A 19,654-nucleotide genomic window follows, 5' to 3' on the forward strand; every position below is an offset into this window, starting at 1 on the left:
CGGTGCGAGTTCTTACATTCACCCCGCCCTTTTAGGATTTTGTCCTCAAAATCAGAAAACATACCTGCTCGAAACTCGGGGTACTGGCGAAGAAGCTCGTCCTCACGCTCCCAAGTACACTCCTCAGGAGTTCTTCCAGTCCACTGCACTTTGACCATCGGAATGATCTTGCTCCTCAGCTGCTTCTCGCCACGATCGAGAATCTTTAGTGGTCCGACAGGAGTCTTTAGGTTCTCCCGAACCTCCACGTCATCAGGTTGCACCACGTGCAACAGATCTGCAATGTACTTCCCAAGCTGAGACACGTGAAAACACGTCGTGAATGTTAGCCAAGTTCGGAGGCAAGGCAAGCCGGTAGGCAACAGTTCCTACTCTACCAAGGATCTGGTATGTCCCAATATATCGCGGGCTCAGCTTCCTCACTCCGAGTGCCCGACCAACACCGGTGACAGGTGAAAGTCTCACAAACACTTGCTCACCCTCACTGAACTCCAGTGGACGATGTTTGACATCATAGTAGCTCTTCTGGCGATTCTGCTCCTGCTTCAACTTATCACGGATCATCTGGATCTGAAAAGTGGTATCTTGGACAAAGTTCAAGCCAAAAATCTCCTTGTCTCCCACCTCAGACCAACAAGTAGGAGTCCGACACCTCCTACCATACAGTGCTTCGTAGGGCGCCATGCCCAGGCAAGCATGAAAGCTGTTGTTGTACGAAAACTCTACCAACGGAAGGTACCTATCCCATGCCGAGCCCTGCTCCAACGTGCATGCTCGCAACATGTCCTCCAAGGTCTGGTTGGTCCTCTCAGTCTGTCCATTAGTCTGAGGGTGATAGGCGGTACTCAAACTCAACTGCGTACCAAAAGCCTCCTGCAGCGCCTCCCAGAACCAAGATGTGAACTTCGGGTCGCTATGACTGATGATACTCTCGGGCACCCCGTGAAGCCTCACGATCTCGCGAACATAAAGCTTGGCCAACTGCTCTGTAGTGAAGCTCACCTTCACTGGAAGAAAATGGGCAGACTTCGTCAGTCTGTCCACAATGACCCAAATAGAGTCATAACCCGCCTGAGTCTTCGGAAATCCCACCACGAAGTCCATGGAAATACCTTCCCACTTCCACTGTGGTACTTCAAGAGGTTGAAGTTCACCAGACGGTCTCTGATGTTCAATCTTCACATTCTGGCAAACCAAACACTTGGACACAAAGACATCCACATCTTTCTTCATGTCCGGCCACCAGAAGTTCTTCTTCAGGTCTTGATACATCTTAGTAGCACCAGGGTGGATAGAAAACTGACCCTTATGGCCCTCTGCCATAACCTCTTCGGTCAACGGACCTCGAGGAACCACAATCCTCTGCTGAAACAAAAGCAATCCATCGTCATTCCAAGACACACCGTCTTGGTTCTTCACATAATCCAGACACTCTCTCTGAACTTGTGCCTCTTTGATCTTTTCTAACAGCTCATACACGATATCTGTTGCTTCCATCTCGAGAAGTACACCCTCACGCGGAGCGGTCACTGCCAAGTTTCGAAACTTCTCAACCACATCAAAGTTACCAAGTAACAAACTAGATGAGCTACTGGATTTCCGACTCAAAGCATCAGCTACCACATTGGCCTTGCCAGGATGATACCTCAACTCGAAGTCGTAGTCCTTTATAAACTCTATCTGTAAGAACCCACACTGTTAATTAAGGAATTTAACTAATAAATTATGAGAAAATAGGAATAATTCCATAATTGACCCTAATAATTATTATGAGGCTTTAATAATTATAGTAAGTGATTAAGAATGCTGAAAGTCGCTTTTCGGAAGAAAAGTGCAGATACCGATTCTGCTAGTCGGTATAAATGCGTACAGAAAAAGTATCCCGAAAAATTATAATAAGTGCATGATAATTACTAGAATAATATGTAGGACTTGTAAAACGAGTTTCAAGTCCAAATAATGAGAACTAGTGCTAGAAACCGGTAGTGGCTTTGAAAAACGCGTACCGGAAAGGTGCTCTGAAAATTATAAGAAAAATATGATAATTCTTGTAAAATTGAGTAGGTTAAGAATCCAAAGTTTGGGATTAAAATGCTAAGCGTAGCAATTAAAGTTAATACTGTGTGTTAATTAGGTAAGTGACTATAAATACCCTTATTAAGGGCACATTGCCCTAGAAAACTGACTCATGCGTGAGTGTTAGGAGGCTGGTCAGCTGCTGGTTGCTTGCCTCTGGTTTCTCCTCCATTTGTGAGCCAAGTTGCCACCTTTGCTCTATTTCTTCTCCTCTTGGAGTGAGTAAACACTTAGGTGAGTGCCTTGAGAGGTTGAGGTCCCATCTTCTGAGTTGTGGGAACTGTCTTGAGTCAAGATGTGGGGCTGAGTTCTTGCTTTGGTGTAGTTGGGGCTTTGTGTTGGTTGTAGGAGCTTCAAGGAATGAACTTTTGTGTGAAAGGATCACTCTTGATCACCATTTTCGTGTGCCTTGAAGGTCAGACTTGTAGAGGCAGATTTGAGAGCTCCAAGAGCCTTTCTTCCTCTGTTTTGAGCTTTGGTGAGTTGTACCAACCTTGATCATGTGTTTTGTTGAATAAAAGAGGTGTCTTTGCATGTTTAAAGAGTTAAACAAGTAACCAACAATGGTATGACCCTTAAACAGTATAAAGATGCATGCTTTAACGTTTGAAAGTGTTAAAAATGGAACCTTGGAAGGATATCTTCACGAAATGCAGTTTCTGCATTCTGTCGTGAAATATCCGGATATGTGCCCGAGAAATATCCGGATATGTGATATCCGGATATGGGATTTGGATATCCGGATATTGGATATCCGGATATGGGAACCTGAGTATCCGGATATTGAATATCCGGATATGGTCAGTGAGATATCCGGATATTGCATATCCGGATATGCCCCGTGGAATACCCGGATATTTTGGGATTTCGTAGAACAGTAGCTGTGCTGTGTGTACAGTAGGCTATTGGGGGTTTGTGGACCCTAGATTGATGAAGTTGAACTTCTGTAATTAATGAACTAAGTCAGAATCAAGGGATTAAGGGCTTTTGGCTTGGTATAGAGCCTTAAGACGTAAAACGTAAAGGAAAGGCATTGTCTTTAAGTTATATGATTGTGGTGCATTATTATTGATATAGTATTGGTCCATAACAGATTGTGAATCTGCTGTGTTTGGACGTTGAGCTGTGGACTCTTGGCTTTGGGTGTTAGCTTGCAAGGTAAGCTTTCGTGTCCTCGGTTTAGCCATGTTGTGGTTCCACCATGTCCCATGGGGGTGTGGTTATATGCATGCTGTGTTACATGCTTTGAATATTTGAAATGTTGTTGAGCTTTATGTGTAATGGCTTTTAATATGCATGTGTTGTTTCATCTTGACGGTAAGCTTGAGTATGTGGCGTCATACGATATGGTGATCCGGGGTGAATGCAAGTGGCGTCTTGCACTATGTGTGGGTATTTGAGGTATATAAATCCTGCATTTCTCTGGCCAGTAGAATAGAATTGACACACATGACATGATTATCTGCTGCATTGCACTATTTTAGAACTGATGATGATAAACTGCTTTTGAACTTATATTTCACATGTAAGTGAGCTTGGGGTGGAAGATCCTTGAGGACCCCTTGTCTTACTGAGATTTCTTGTTTAGAGATCTCACCCCACGTTTGGGGAATGCTTATTTCAGGTTCAGGTAGTATGTGACTGATGCCTCTAGCGGTAGGAGGCCAGAGCTTAGCTGATTATGATATTATGTTGTATTGCTGCCATGACTGGATTTGGATTTCGTTTATGTTTTCCGTTATTTATGTTTATGTTGTTGTTGAGACTGATGTTGGGCGTGTTGCCTTATTTGAGTGAGCATGGGGATTGTCCATGACACTTTATGTTAGTACTTTTAGATTGGAGTGGTATAAACTGTTAGATGGTCCGGTCTATGTTGTTGTAGTTTCGTGACTAGAGCCACATTTTTATTATCTATATTATGAGGTATTTCAGTTAGCTGTTTTATTGCAATTACATACAGGTGATGTTTTATTAATTGATTAATAAGCAAGTTGGTAATGTTTATGACATCATAATTGAAAAGAAAAAGATATTCCGCATTTTTAATTAAGCACCGCTTAATACGATAGTATGATAACATTACCGGATATATACGGGGTGTTACATTTATGGTATCAGAGCAATGGTTCGAGGGAAAAGCCTGTATGTATTGCAATAGTTAGAATGTTTGGTTGTGTCTCTCTTGTGTGTTTACTCCGTCAAATTTTATTATGATAATGCATATGTAATCGTATTGCGTGGGCCTGATCAACTCATAATTTGTGTAACTTGTGCAGAGTCATGGTAAGGTCCGGGAGAACACGAGAGACTTCTGAGGATCAACCCGATCCTATCGTGACTGCATTAGCTGAGATGCAGGTGGCTAGGTTAGCCGATCAAGAGGCCACTAGATTGGCCAATGCAGCAATGATTGATGTTGTTCGCGAGGCGAACCAGATAGCCGCAGAAGAGGTTCGTGAAGCGAACCAGAGGACCACTGAGGATGTCCTCGAGGCGAACAGGATGGCGAACATGACGATGATGAGAGTCATGTTGGAGGAGATGAGGGCTGATCCTACTACAGGCCAGGCACCACCGCCTCCGCCGCTGCCGCCTCCACCTAGTGTTCAGGATGAGAGCTTGAGTCACATTGGCAGTGCTGCTCATGTCGCTTAGACGAGGGAGACTCTTGTAGGGCCTGCTGAGGATCGTGATGTGATAGATCGCCAGCTGAATGCTTTCAAGAAGCATAAGCCACCTGTGTTTGAAGGGTCTTTGGATCCTATTACTGCGGCGAGATAGCTGGAGTCGTTGGACAAGATATTTTGGGTCATGCAGTGCACAGACCCACAGAAGCTGATGTTCTCGACTTACATGCTGGAGGGCGATGCCCATGAGTGGTGGACGAACACCTCTCGTGCTTCTGAGATGCAGGGTCGTGTCATGACGTGGCCATTCTGTGAGGAGTGTTTTTTGGCAGATACTTTCCCTATGATGCGTAGGAGAGGAAGCAGAGGGAATTTGATAGATTGGTTCAGGGCTCGATGTCTGTTGACGAGTACCTGGCCAAGTTCAATGAGCTGGTGAAGTTTGCGCCCTTCCAGATGGTTCCTCCTACTCCGACATTTTTGGCTGCTAAGTTCCGTAAAGGACTTAGTGAGGTGATTGCTGAGCATATTGCTGGAGCTGCTTCGAGGGACTTTGGTACACTGGTTCAGCAGTGTAAGGACATTGAGGATGTCTGCATAGCGAGTAAGGCCAAGAGGGCCAAGGTCGACGAGACCAAGGGGACTGTTAGTTCCACTCCTATTTCTACTTCTTGGAAGGACAGGAAGTTTGCTGGTCAGTTCAAGAGGACTGCTTCGCAGCAGGGGAGTTTTGCTAGGCCTCCTTCCACTCCGGGATGTGCAGGGTGCGGAAAGGAGCATGTTGGCCGTTGTGCTTCGGGTCAGTTGATCTGTTTCCAGTGTGGCAAGGAGGGCCACTTCTCTAGAGACTGTCCGTCGTCAACGGCGAGAGCTGCAGCTGTTCAGGCAGTTCCTTTGCAGATGGTTCTGATGGCTTCTACTTCGGCACCTGCAGTGCCACCTTCTGTTGGGCGTGTGTACACCTTGGATAGGCAGCAGTCAGACCGCACTCCGAACCTTGTTAGAGGTACTGTGTCTATTGGTGGTGTTTTTGTTGATGCATTGTTTGACTCCGGGGCTACACATTCGTTTGTTGCTACCCCGATTGATTTGGGGCTTGAGTTGCCCATGTCTGTGCTTTCTCCACCATTACGGGTGACTACCGCCATCGGAGAAATATGTGATTCTACCACTGCACATCGCGATGTAGCGTTTCAGTGGGATGGCCGTGAGTTCTTGGTGGATCTGATAGGATTGCCGATGGCCAACTTGGAGATTATTCTGGGCATGGATTGGTTGTCTAGAAACTGTGCACTGATTGATTGCTGTGAAAAGCGCGTGGTGATGTCTCCGTGTGATTCCACAGCTAGTTCCTCGCCATACATTTCATTACTGCAAGCCAGGAGAGCTTTGCGAGCAGGGGCCTTGGGATATGTCATGTTAGGTGGTTTGGTGAGTGGGACACAGGAGGATATCACTGCCATTCCTGTGATGGGGGAGTTCCTGGAGGTGTTTCCTGAGGAGATCCCTGAGTTTCCACCACAGCGGGAGATAGAGTTCTCCATTAACTTGTTGCCTGGTGTTGGGCCGATTTCTTTAGCTCCATATCGGATGTCGCCACCGGAGTTGGCTGAGCTTAAGAAGCATATTGAGGATCTTTCAGCGAAAGATTTCATCCGGCCGAGTGTGTCTCCTTGGGGAGAACCGGTCATCTTTGTGAAGAAGAAGGATGGGACAATGCGATTGTGCACCGACTACAGGCAGTTGAACAAGGTGACGATCAAGAACAAGTATCCCCTTTCTCGGATTGATGATTTGTTGGATCAGCTTAGGGGTGCTTGCGTGTATTCCAAGATTGATCTCCGGTCCGGATACCATCAGATTCGGGTGAAGCCGGAGGATGTCCCTAAGACCGCATTTCATTCGAGATACGGTCACTTTGAGTATTTGGTGATCCCGTTCGGACTCACCAATGCGCCGGAAGTGTTCATGGATTACATGAACAGGATTTTCCAGCCGTATCTGGATCAGTTTGTGATCGTCTTCATTGATGACATTCTAATTTACTCCAAGACTGAGGAGGAGCATGCGGAGCATCTGAGGATTGTTCTGCAAGTGCTGAAGGAGAAAAAGCTTTATACTAAGCCTTCTAAGTGTGAGTTTTGGCTCAAATCAGTCAAGTTTCTGGGGCATGTGATTTCAGCGGATGGAGTTGCAGTGGATCCCAACAAGATTGAGGCCGTCCTGGATTGGGAGAGGCCCAAGACAGTTACGGAGGTGATGAGCTTCTTAGGTTTGGCAGGTTACTATCGGAGGTTCATCAAGGGTTTCTCCACGATGGTTCTCCCTTTGACTCGCCTTACCCGAAAGGAGACTCCATTTGTGTGGACTCACGAGTGTGAGGATTGCTTTCAAGAGTTGAAGGAGAGGTTGACTACTTCACCTGTGTTGATCCTTCCTGATCCTGAGGAGCAGTTTGAGCTTTACTGTGATGCTTCTAGAAAGGGTCTGGGTTGTGTGTTGATGCAGTCGGGTAGAGCTGTTGCTTTTGCTTCGAGGCAGTTGAAGCCTCATGAGGAGAACTACCCGACTCATGCTTTAGAGTTGGCTGCGATTGTGTTTGCTTTCAAGATTTGGAGGCATTACCTGTTTGGCATGCAGTTTGCGGTGTTCAGTGATCACAAGAGCTTGAAGTATCTGTTTGATCAGAAAGAGCTGAACATGAGGCAGAGGAGATGGATGGAGTTTCTAAAGGACTACGACTTTGAGTGGAAGTACCATCCTGACAAGGCCAATATGGTAGCTGATGCTTTGAGTCGGAAATCCGTGAGTCTATCCAGCTTGACGATGGGTGACTTCGACCTCATAGAGAAGTTTCGAGATCTGAAGGTGACCACCTTGTTTGGGGGTTCACTTCTCGAGATGGAGACTGTGAGAGTCAGGAATGAGCTTATGGAGAAGATCCAAGAGGCACAAGTGCAGAGAGAGTGTCTCAACTACGTGAAGAACCAAGACGATGTGTCTTGGAATGAGGATGGACTTCTGTTGTTTCAGAAGCGTATTGTGATTCCTCGAGGTCCCTTAACCGAAGAGGTTATGGCGGAGGCCCATAAGGGACAGTTTACTGTTCATCCTGGTGCTACGCAGATGTACCAAGACCTGAAGAGAAATTTCTGGTGGCCATGAATGAAGAAGGACATAGCTGTGTATGTGTCCAAGTGTTTGATCTGCCAGAAGGTGAAGATGGAACACCAGAAGCCGTCTGGTAAGCTTCAACCTCTTGAGATTCCAGAGTGGAAATGAGAGAGCATTTCCATGGACTTCGTTGTGGGTTTACCGAAGACTCAGGTTGGCTGTGACTCGATATGGGTCATTGTGAAAAAATTGACAAAGTCTGCCCATTTTCTTCCAGTGAAGGTGAGCTTCACTACAGAGTAGTTGGCCAAGCTTTATGTTCGCGAGATCGTGAGGCTTCACAGGGTGCCCGAGAGTATCATTAGTGATAGGGACCCGAAGTTCACATCTTGGTTCTGGGAGGCGCTGCAGGGATCTTTTGGTACGCAGTTGAGACTGAGTACAACCTATCACCCTCAGACTGAGCGGACTATCCAGACCTTGGAGGACATGTTGCGGGCTTGCACGTTGGAGCAAGGCTCGGCATGGGATATGTACCTTCCATTGGTGGAGTTTTCGTATAACAACAGTTTCCATGTTAGCCTAGGCATGGCACCCTACGAGGCGCTCTACGGTAGGAGGTGTCGTACACCTACCTGCTGGTTTGAGGTTGGGGATCGTGAGTTGTTTGGCTTGGACTTTGTCCAAGATACCACCCTGCAGATCTAGATGATCAGGGAAAAGCTGAAGCAGGCGCAGAATCGCCAGAAGAGTTACTACGATGTCAAGCATCGTCCATTGGAGTTCAGTGAGAGTGAGCACGTGTTTGTGAGACTTTCACATGTCACCGATGTTGGACGGGCACTCGGAGTGAGGAAGTTGAGCCCGCAGTTTATTGGGCCATACCAGATTCTTGGTAGAGTAGGACCTGTTGCATACTGGCTTGCCTTGCCTCCGAACTTGGCTAACATCCACGACATGTTTCACGTGTCTCAGCTTCGGAAGTACATAGCAGATCCGTCGCACGTGGTGCAACCTGATGATGTGGAGGTTCGAGAGAATCTAAAGACTCCCGTCGGACCACTAAAGATTCTCGATCGTGGCGAGAAGCAGCTGAGGAGCAAGATCATTCCGATGGTCAAAGTGCAGTGGACTGGAAGAACTCCTGAGGAGTGTACTTGGGAGCGTGAGGACGAGCTTCTCCGGCAGTACCCCGAGTTTCGACCAGGTATGCTTCTGATTTTGAGGTCAAAATTCTAAAAAGGTGGGGTGAATGTAAGAACCCGTACCGTTAATTAAGGAATTTAATTAATAAATTATGAGAAAATAGGAAATAATTCCATAATTGACCCTAATAATTATTATGAGGCTTTAATAATTATAGTAAGTGATTAAGAATGCTGAAAGTCGCTTTTCGGAAGAAAAGTGCAGATACCGGTTCTGCTAGTCGGTATAAATGCGTACCGAAAAAGTATCCCGGGAAATTATAATAAGTGCATGATAATTACTAGAATAATATGTAGGACTTGTAAAACGAGTTTCAAGTCCAAATAATGAGAACTAGTGCTAGAAATCGATACTGGCTTTGAAAAGCGCGTACCGAAAAGTTGCTCTGAAAATTATAAGAAAAATATGATAATTCTTGTAAAATTGAGTAGGTTAAGAATCCAAAGTTTGGGATTAAAATGCTAAGCGTAGCAATTAAAGTTAATAATGTGTGTTAATTGGGTAAGTGACTATAAATACCCTTATTAAGGGCACATTGCCCTAGAAAACTGACTCATGCGTGACTGTTAGGAGGCTGGTCAGCTGCTGGTTGCTTGCCTCTGGTTTCTCCTCCATTTGTGAGCCAAGTTGCCACATTTCCTCCATTTCTTCTCCTTTTGGAGTGAGTAAACACTTAGGTGAGTGCCTTAAAAGGTTGAGGTCCCATTTTCTGAGTTGTGGGAACTGTCTTGAGTCAAGGTGTGGGGCTGAGTTCTTGCTTTGGTGTAGTTGGGGCTTTGTGTTGGTTGTAGGAGCTTCAAGGAGTGAACTTTTGTGTGAAAAGATCACTCTTGATCACCATTTTCGTGTACCTTGAAGGTCAGACCTGTAGAGGAAGATTTGAGAGCTCTAAGAGCCTTTCTTGCTCTGTTTTGAGCTTTGGTGAGTTGTGCCAACCTTGATCATGTGTTTTGTTGAATAAAAGAGGTGTCTTTGCATGTTTAAAGAGTTAAACAAGTAACCAAGAGTGGTATGACCCTTATATAGTATAAAGATGCATGCTTTAACGTTTGAAAGTGTTAAAAATGGAACCTTGGAAGGATATCTTCACGAAATACAGTTTCTGCATTCTGTCGTAAAATATCCGAATATGTGCCTGAGAAATATCCGGATATGTGATATCCGGATATGGGATTTGGATATCCGGATATTGAATATCCGGATATGGGAACCTGAGTATCCGGATATTGAATATCCGGATATGGTCAGTGAGATATCCCGATATTGCATATCCGGATATGCCCCGTGGAATACCCGGATATTCTGGGATTTCGTAGAATAGTAGTTGTGCTGTGTGTACAGTAGGCTATTGGGGGTTTGTGGACCCTAGATTGATGAAGTTGAACTTCTGTAATTAATGAACTAAATCAGAATCAAGGGATTAAGGGCTTATGGCTTGGTATGGAGCCTTAAGACGTAAAACGTAAAGGAAAGGCGTTGTCTTTAAGTTATATGCTTGTGTTGCATTATTATTGATATAGTATTGGTCCATAACAGATTGTTAATCTGCTGTGTTTGGACGTTGAGCTGTGGACTCTTGGCTTTGGGTGTTAGCTTGCAAGGTAAGCTTTCGTGTCCTCGGTTTCGCCATGTTGTGGTTCCACCATGTCCCATGGGGTGTGGTTATATGCATGCTATGTTACATGCTTTGAATATTTGAAATGCTGTTGAGCTTTATGTGTAATGGCTTTTAATATGCATGTGTTGTTTCATCTTGACGGTAAGCCTAAGTATGTGGCGTCATACGATATGGTGATCCGGGGTGAATGCAAGTGGCGTCTTGCACTATGTGTGGGTATTTGGCGTATATAAATTCTGCATTTCTCTGGCCAGTAGAATAGAATTGACACACATGACATGATTATCTGCTGCATTGCACTATTTTAGAACTGATGATGATAAACTACTTTTGAACTTATATTGCACATGTAAGTGAGCTTGGGGTGGAAGATCCTTGAGGACCCCTTGTCTTACTGAGATTTCTTGTTTAGAGATCTCACCCCACGTTTGAGGAATGCTTATTTCAGGTTCAGGTAGTATGTGACTGATGCCTCTGGCGGTAGGATGCCAGAGCTTAGCTGATTATGATATTATGTTGTATTGCTGCCATGACTGGATTTGGATGCCATTTATGTTTTCCGCTATTTATGTTTATGTTGTTGTTGAGACTGATGTTGGGCGTGTTCCCTTATTTGAGTGAGCATGGGGATTGTCCATGACACTTTATGTTAGTACTTTTAGATTGGAGTTGTATAAACTGTTAGATGGTCCGGTCTACGTTGTTGTAGTTCCGTGACTAGAGCCACATTTTTATTATCTATATTATGAGGTATTTCAGTTAGCTGTTTTATTGCAATTACATACAGGCGATGTTTTATTAATTGATTAATAAGCAAGTTGGTAATGTTTATGACATCATAATTGAAAAGAAAAAGATATTCCGCATTTTTAATTAAGCACCGCTTAATACGATAGTATGATAAAATTACCGGATATATACGGGGTGTTACACCATCCATCTCCTCTGCCTCATGTTCAACTCCTTCTGTCAAACAAGTACTTCAAACTCTTGTGGTCACTGAACACCACAAACCTCAAACCAAAAAGATAATGCCTCCAAATCTTGAAAGCAAACATAATGGCAGCCAACTCCAAGTCATGAGTAGGGTAGTTCTCCTCATGGGGTTTCAACTGCCTCGAAGCATATGCAATCACTTTGCCCAACTGCATCAACACACAACCTAGCCCCTTCCCGGAGGCGTCGGTGTAAAGCTCAATCTCGAGCGCAGGATCAGGAAGGACCAACACAGGAGCAGTAGTCAGTCTCCCATTCAACTCCTGAAAACAATCCTCACGCTCGTGAGTCCACACAAAGGGAGTCTCCTTCCTAGTAAGGTGAGTCAAAGGGAGAACCATCGTGGAGAAACCCTTGATGAACCTCCGATAGTAACCTGCCAAACCCAGAAAGCTCCTCACTTCCGTAACTGTCTTGGGTCTCTCCCAATCCAGTACGGCCTCGATATTTTTCGGATCCACTACAACTCCTTCAGCAGAAATAACATGCCCAAGGAACTTCACAGACTTGAGGCAAAACTCATATTTGGAAGGCTTCGCATACAGCTTCTTCTCCTTCAGCACTTGCAGAACAATTCTCAAATTCTCCACATGCTCCTCCTCCGTCTTGGAGAAAATCAAAATGTCGTCAATGAAGACGATCACAAACTGATCCAGGTACGGCTGGAAAATTCGGTTCATGTAATCCATGAACACAGTAGGTGCATTGGTGAGTCCAAACGAAATCACCAAATACTCAAAATGACCGTATCTCGAACGAAATGCGGTCTTAGGGACATCCTTCGGCTTCACCCGAATCTGATGGTATCCGGACTGGAGATCAATCTTGGAATACACGCAAGCACCCCTGAGCTGATCCAACAGATCATCAATCCGAGGAAGGGGATACTTGTTCTTGATTGTCACCTTGTTCAGCTGCCAGTAGTCGGTGCACAATCGCATTGTCCCGTCCTTCTTCTTTACAAAGATGACCGGTGCTCCCCAAGGAGAAACACTCGGTCTAATGAAATCTTTCGCTGAAAGATCCTCAATATGCTTCTCCAGCTCTTCCAGCTCCAGTGGCGACATCCGGTATGGAGCTAATGAAATAGGCCCCACACCAGGCAACAGGTCAATGGAGAACTCTATCTCCCTCTTTGGCAGAAACTCAGGACACACCTCGAGGAATTCCCTCACCACAGGAATGCCAGTGATATCCTCTTGTGTCCCACTCAGCAAACCTCCCAACATGACATATCCATATGCCCCTGCTCTCAAGGCTCTCCTAGCCTGCAGCAACAAAATGTACGGCGAGGAACTAGCTGTGGAATCACACGGAGACATCACCACACGCTTGGCACAACAGTCAATCAATGCACAATTTCTGGACAGCCAATCCATGCCCAGAATAACCTCCAAGTTGGCCATCGGCAATCCTATCAGTTCTACCGAGAACTCACGGCCATCCCACTGAAACGCTACATCGCGATGAACAGTGGTCGCATCACACTTTTCTCCGGTGGCGGTGGTAACCCGCGACGGTGGAGAAAGCACCTCAATAGGCAACTCAAGCCCCACAGCAATCGGGGTTGCAACAAAAGAATGCGTAGCCCTAGAGTCAAACAAGACATCCACAGGTGAACCACCAATGGTAACTGTAACACCCCGTATATATATGGTAATGTTATCATAATATCGTATTAAGCTGCGCTTAATTAAAATGCGGAATTACTTTTTTCTTTTCAATTATGATGCCATTAACATTACCAACTTGCTTAATAATCAATTAATAAAATATCGCCTGTATGTAATTGCAATAAAACAGCTAACTGAAATACCTCATAACATAGATAATATAAGTGTGGCTCTAGTCACGGAACTACAATAACGTAGACCGGACCATCTAACAGTTTATACAACTCCAAACTACAAGTACTAACAAAAAGTGTCATGGACAATCCCCATGCTCACTCAAATAAGGCAACATGCCCAACATCAGTCTCAACAACAACATATCATAAATAGCGAAAAACATAAACAGCATCCAAATCCAGTCATGCTAGCATAAGAAGTAAAACATAATCAGCTAAGCTCCGGCCTCCTGCCGCCTGAGGCATCAGTACCCATACTACATGAACCTGAAATAAGCATTCCCCAAACGTGGGGTAAGATCTCTAATCTAGAAATCTCAGTAAGTCAGTGAGTCCTCAAGGATCTTCCACCCCAAGCTCACTTACATGTGCAATATAAGTTCAAAAACAGTTTATCATTTATCATTTCTAAAACAATGCAATGCAGCAGATAATCATGTCATGTGTGTCAATACTAATCTACTGGCCAGAGACAGTGCAGGTATACGTGTATCACCTACACACCGTGCAAGTACCACTTGCATTGACCCCGGTACACCGTCTTGTATGGCGCTACATACTCAGGCTTCCCGTCAAGATGAAACAACACATGCATATTAAAAGCCATTACATGTAAAGTTCAATCAACAAATCAAATATCCGAAAGCATGTACACAGCATGCATAAACCATACCCCCATGGGACATGGTGGAACCACAACATGGCTAAACCGAGGACACGGAAGCTTACCTTGCAAGCTAACTCCAAAAGCCAAGAGTCCACAGCTCAACGTCCAAACACAGCAGATTCACAATCTGTTATGGACCAACATTATATTAATAAACATGTACCACATGCATAAAACTTAAAGACAACGCCTTTCCGTACGTTTAACGTCTTAAGGCTCCATACCAAGCCATAAGTCCTTAATCACAACGATTCTGACTTAGTTCATTAATTACAGAAGTTCAACTTCATCAATCTAGGGTCCTCAAACCCCCAATAGCCTACTGTCCTCACAGCACAGCTACTGTTCTACGAAATCCCAGAATATCCGGATATTCCACGAGACCATATCCGGATATGCAATATCCGGATATCTCACTGGACATATCCAGATATGCAATATCCGGTTATCCAGAATCCCATATCCGGATATCTATTATCCGGATACTCAAAACCCATATCCGGATATTCATCGGGCACATATCCGGATATTTCACGACAGAATGCAGAAAATGCATTTCGTGAAGATATCCCTCCAAGGTTGGGTTTTTACCGATTTTAAACACTTAAACATGCATTTCTAGGTGTGTTCAACATTACCCAACAACAAGTTATCATCTTTAAGCCTTAACATGCATCAAGCTTTCATTTTTAAGTTCAAAAACTCAAGACCAAAGGTGACAAGGCTTACCAAAACTCAACCAGCCAACAAGAGCTTGGACCTCAAAAGGTCACTCCAAGATTCTGTCTCTCTCTGCACACGAAAATGGTATCACTACAACAAAAGAGGTATACAGAGGCGGTTCACAGGTCATTTCACGACGGTTAAAACCGCCTCCAAATGCGTGTTTCGGCTGTTAACCAACCGTCGTTGTTACTACCGTCGAGAGGCAATTCAACGACGGTTTAGCTGAACCGCTGGAATAACCGTCGACTGGGAAAAACACGACGGTTCATAAGGCAGTCATCAGAATCCCAAGGCAGTTTATAACCGTCGTGGAATAAGAATACCAAGGCGGTTTGTAACCGTCGCGGAATAAGCATTCTAAGGCTGTGCCTAACCGTCGTTGAATAACAATAACAAGGCGGTTGAATTCTGTCTTGGAATAAGAACTCCAAGTCTGTTTGGTAAACCGTCGCGGAATTAGAATTCCAAGGCTGCGAGGAAACCGTCGTGGAATAACAATTCAAAGGCGGTTGCTAACAGTCGTGGAATAACAATTCAAATGCCTAATATTTGTAGTGGTAGATATACGAAGGCGGTTTTTAACCGTCGTGGAATAATAAATAAAATTTAATATATTTTATATTTTATCAATTCTATAATAAAATAATACATTATTTTTTTGGTAAATAATGAAATATTTACTGATACAAAACGTTGTCAAATAAATATATGAATAATTTATTTTCAAGAATTTAAACATTAAATATCATTTAAGCTGATAAATTAAAATTTTAAAATTAACATTTATTTTTTAGATACAATTTGATATATATATATATATATATATATATATATATATATATATATATATTTTAGGAATGGCAATATATGTTTAATTACTAAAAATGGCAAATTTGATTAAAAGTCAATCTTTTATAATCCAATATAATAATTATATAAATAAATTAAAAATTCAAGGCTTTTCATCCATAATTAAAGTTAGAACAGTAATCACCATTTGCACTAAATTCTAATAATTTAAAACATCAAATGGAAAATGTAATTGTTGGTTAAAGTAGCATTGTCCTAACACCAAAAAATCACCCTTACATTGTGATATACACCAAAATACAAAAGTTATCCATCCAAAAGTAATCACCAACAGCTATACATCAAAAAGTAATCACCAAAAGCTATCCATCAAAATGTAATCACCCTGATATTGTTCTGGAAAACAAAAAATATATATATATATAAAGGAGAACTATGGAGGAGATGGGTGTCCTTGAAGTTCAGGTCCTTGGGCATTTGGTACATGACTAGCAGAAGAGGATGGCCTGAATCCATTGGGAGAGCCCAAATTTTGAGGTTGCAAAAAAAAAAATAGCTCAAATATAAGTCTCAATCATATTGGGTACTGAAAAATAATTTAAAAGCCTTTACTTAAAAAATTGTTTTTGTCCAATTAATAAGTGTCTCGAAGAACCATAACTACTAAGATTTATACATTATTATACCAACCAAAACTATTATCCAAAGAAAAACTGTTCAACCTTGTACCACATGGAAAATTTGTAATTATCAAATATGTTATATCAGAAAATATGCAGCAGACATATCACAGTGAAACTATAAGCAGACACAAAACTATAACATATCAAATATGTTATACCCTTTTGTGTATCAAAAGGGCGCATAGATAAAGTCACATTCTACCCTTTTTGACCCGTCCACTATTTAAGTCTTCTACATACACAAAAACATACACCCATAGATTAGGCCATTGGTCATGCCTCAAATCTAAATGATAACATTTTAAATGGATCCTCTAATAACATTGAAGTGAACATCGCCTTCACTTTAAGCCTGCAAACAAAACTTCGTGCTCAACATATACGTATATATTATTTTTGTATCCTCAATCAGCATAAAAAACAAAACTTCAATTAATCATAAATATTTTGAACAATAACTTCAATTTAAAAAGCCTTCTAAAAAATAAAGTCTCCACTTTAAAACCTTTCACTTAGATCAAATACAAAATGCCACACATTACTTTCAAGCACGTAATGACACATAACAATCTTATATACTTAACTAGAGATCTACGTTCGTACAGTTTGAATATGAGCAATTGTAGACATGTGATGGAATTCCAACTTTATAGTTTCAATATAACAATATAACAATATATTGAGAGACTAATAATCAAGTTCCTTAAATCCGTTAAATTTGACAAATTATTCTGCCCTTGCAGTCATATTATACAATTTAAAATACATGACTAAAACAAGTTCCAATCATCATCTCAAACAGAAAACATAAGAAAATTTTGGTAAATGTATTATATACCTGTTGCAATCCATTTGATGCAAAACCAGGGGGCATTTGACCCCCAAAGCTACGTACCACAAAAGCCAATGCTTCCTCCAAAGATTGAACTTTAGATTTCAACTCTCTAATTTCATTATCTCTAGATGTTGAGGAAGATGCCCCAGAACTACAATGACGTTTAAAAATTTGGGAAGGGCAGACCCCAAATCCCATACCCCGTACACGTCCAGGGTGCTCCTTCCCAAACACCTGAACATAAGCATCTTCTTCGGATAAAGTTCCATCATTTTGTGCAGATAATAACAAATCTTACAAAATTTGATCCAACAACCAATTTAAAAACAGTAACATTGTCATATAGGAATACAAGTAAACAACTATATTCCACTTACATTTTTCTCCATAGCCTCTTCATTCACAAATGTACCATCTTTTTTCAGATGTGAATAGCCATACATTTCCGCTCTACTGATAGGCTTACCTTTTTCAATTTCCTAAAACAATAAAATAACCAACAAAAATTATTTACCAAGACTCTGTATGATTCAACCAAGTACTAATAGCAATACAGAGTTGGACAGCAACCAAAAATTAAGAACAAAAAACAATTTACACAATGCCTATCACACAAGATACACCACAAGATGCTCAATCATAACTCCAAAACAAGGCACAAGCAATGCATAAAATTAATTTTTGCAGAACATCAAGAATAGGCCCAAAAATTGGGAACCAGAATTACCAATTGCATCTCTATCAAAAAATAACAAGTTATCTATTAAAGGTATACCATAGAAACTACTACAATTCATCAAATGCAGATTACCATGTTCCTTAACCAAACTTGAGGGTCATCCATCATTTAAACAAACCATACACATAAAGTTCTGTAATCGAAACCAAGTAGAAAAATAATGGATGCAAATCACTGTACTTAATGAGTTATATAACCAAAAAAGGTATTTTTACTTAACAAGAACCACAGAATCACATAATCATACAAAATAAAAATCTGTACCAGCTCTCTTTTTCTTCTTGCAATAGACTTTGAGCCTAAAGTGTGTGGAATTGTTAGCTTTTCCCTGTTGGCAGTATTCTTTTCAGCAATTTCCTACATTAAACATAAAATAATTAAGTACCCTAGAATGGTAACAAGTTCAACACAACCGGCGTTCCTCTTCATTTATCTTTCTCTTGTCCTAATTTTCTTTCCTATCATGTTCTAGCTAGATGCAATTATTCTATACCTGTGTTGATTGATTCCACCAAAAAAGATGACATGTATAAAAATGAAAAATACTATGAAAATGTATAAAAAAACAACCCCAGAATGATTACCATAATGATGACATGTATAAAAATGAAAAATGTTATTACCATTGTTCTTTTCTCGAATCTGTACTTCAAAAAAGAAGCCCACTGTTCTCTTGGAATTCCCATTGGGCATCTCTCAATACTTTCCTCGAAGGACATATCAGAATTCTTAAACATGTGCCACAGCCTTGATCTGTTGTCCTTCCATTTCTTTCCGAGGTCCATCATTATCCACTTTTTATGATCTCCATCGTTGACATCAAACTTAGCCTTAAAAATGAAAATATGAGGAATCAGCGACACACCAACAAGATAGCATATATTTATAAATAAAACCACAAACTTGAGGAAAATACCATACTTTGAGAAGGTTTTCCCAGACAAGCTCTTTGTGAAAGCTTGGAACATGTGGCCATTTCAGATAGATGATTGGGAAGTTATGACAATCAGCAGCAATTGAACCTGAATATACACCATACAAGCCACCAGATTCTTGAATTGGTTGGCCATTGTCATTCCATTCTAATATGACCTTATGATTGTCAGGAAGCACAAGCAAATCCTGAATACGCAAGTGACGCTCCCTTTTTACTCCGTTATCATCTAAGCAGTTATGTCAACATCAATGTAAGAATAAAAAAATATGGACTGATTAATAAATAAGTGGATTAGAGTTTAATTACCTATGACATCAACGGTCCAATATTTGGGGGATTTTTTCTTAACAGCAGATTGGGAACTTGCATTAGGTATTTCATGTGGTTCATTTGTTGGTTCCACCATATCAATTTCTTCATCAGTTAAAGGTGATTGATTACCCATAAAATTAGATGGGCTTTCATTCAGTAAAGGAGCACTTTGGGCTGTTAAACCAGCTGCATTAGGCACTGGAGAAGATGCAGGGATATCAGATGGTGTCGATTGAACCCTCATAGAGTATCGTGGTTTTCGAGCCATTCCTACAAATCCAATTTAAAAATAGTTAGCAAAGATCCTCGTATGTAAAAAAAAAAAATTATAGGTCCTGCAAAAAACAACCTTATGAAAAAGATTAGAGGGTGCAAAATCATCATGTGTATTAAAAATAGTAAACAATGTGCAAAAAATAGGGTGTATTCCATGAACTAAAAAATAAAAGTAACAAT

The 19,654-nt window shown here is 41.8% G+C and overlaps 1 protein-coding gene across 1 annotated transcript; it reads right to left on the bottom strand.

Annotated features, from left to right (window-relative positions):
* Positions 1–16,966: 16,966 nt before the first annotated feature.
* On the bottom strand, positions 16,967–19,466 carry LOC133295500 (uncharacterized). The gene is made up of 7 exons (XM_061494342.1): positions 19,193–19,466; positions 18,871–19,112; positions 18,573–18,779; positions 18,214–18,306; positions 17,588–17,689; positions 17,214–17,444; positions 16,967–17,020 (listed from the first exon to the last, which is right to left on the bottom strand). Exons 1-7 carry the CDS (start codon positions 19,464–19,466, stop codon positions 16,967–16,969), a joined length of 1,203 nt encoding a protein of 400 aa, XP_061350326.1.
* Positions 19,467–19,654: the final 188 nt, after the last annotated feature.

This window comes from Gastrolobium bilobum, unplaced genomic scaffold, assembly GCF_033153095.1.
Source record: "Gastrolobium bilobum isolate Gb01-03AN ecotype WA unplaced genomic scaffold, APGP_CSIRO_Gbil_v1 utg286, whole genome shotgun sequence".
Lineage (NCBI taxonomy): Eukaryota > Viridiplantae > Streptophyta > Magnoliopsida > Fabales > Fabaceae > Gastrolobium > Gastrolobium bilobum.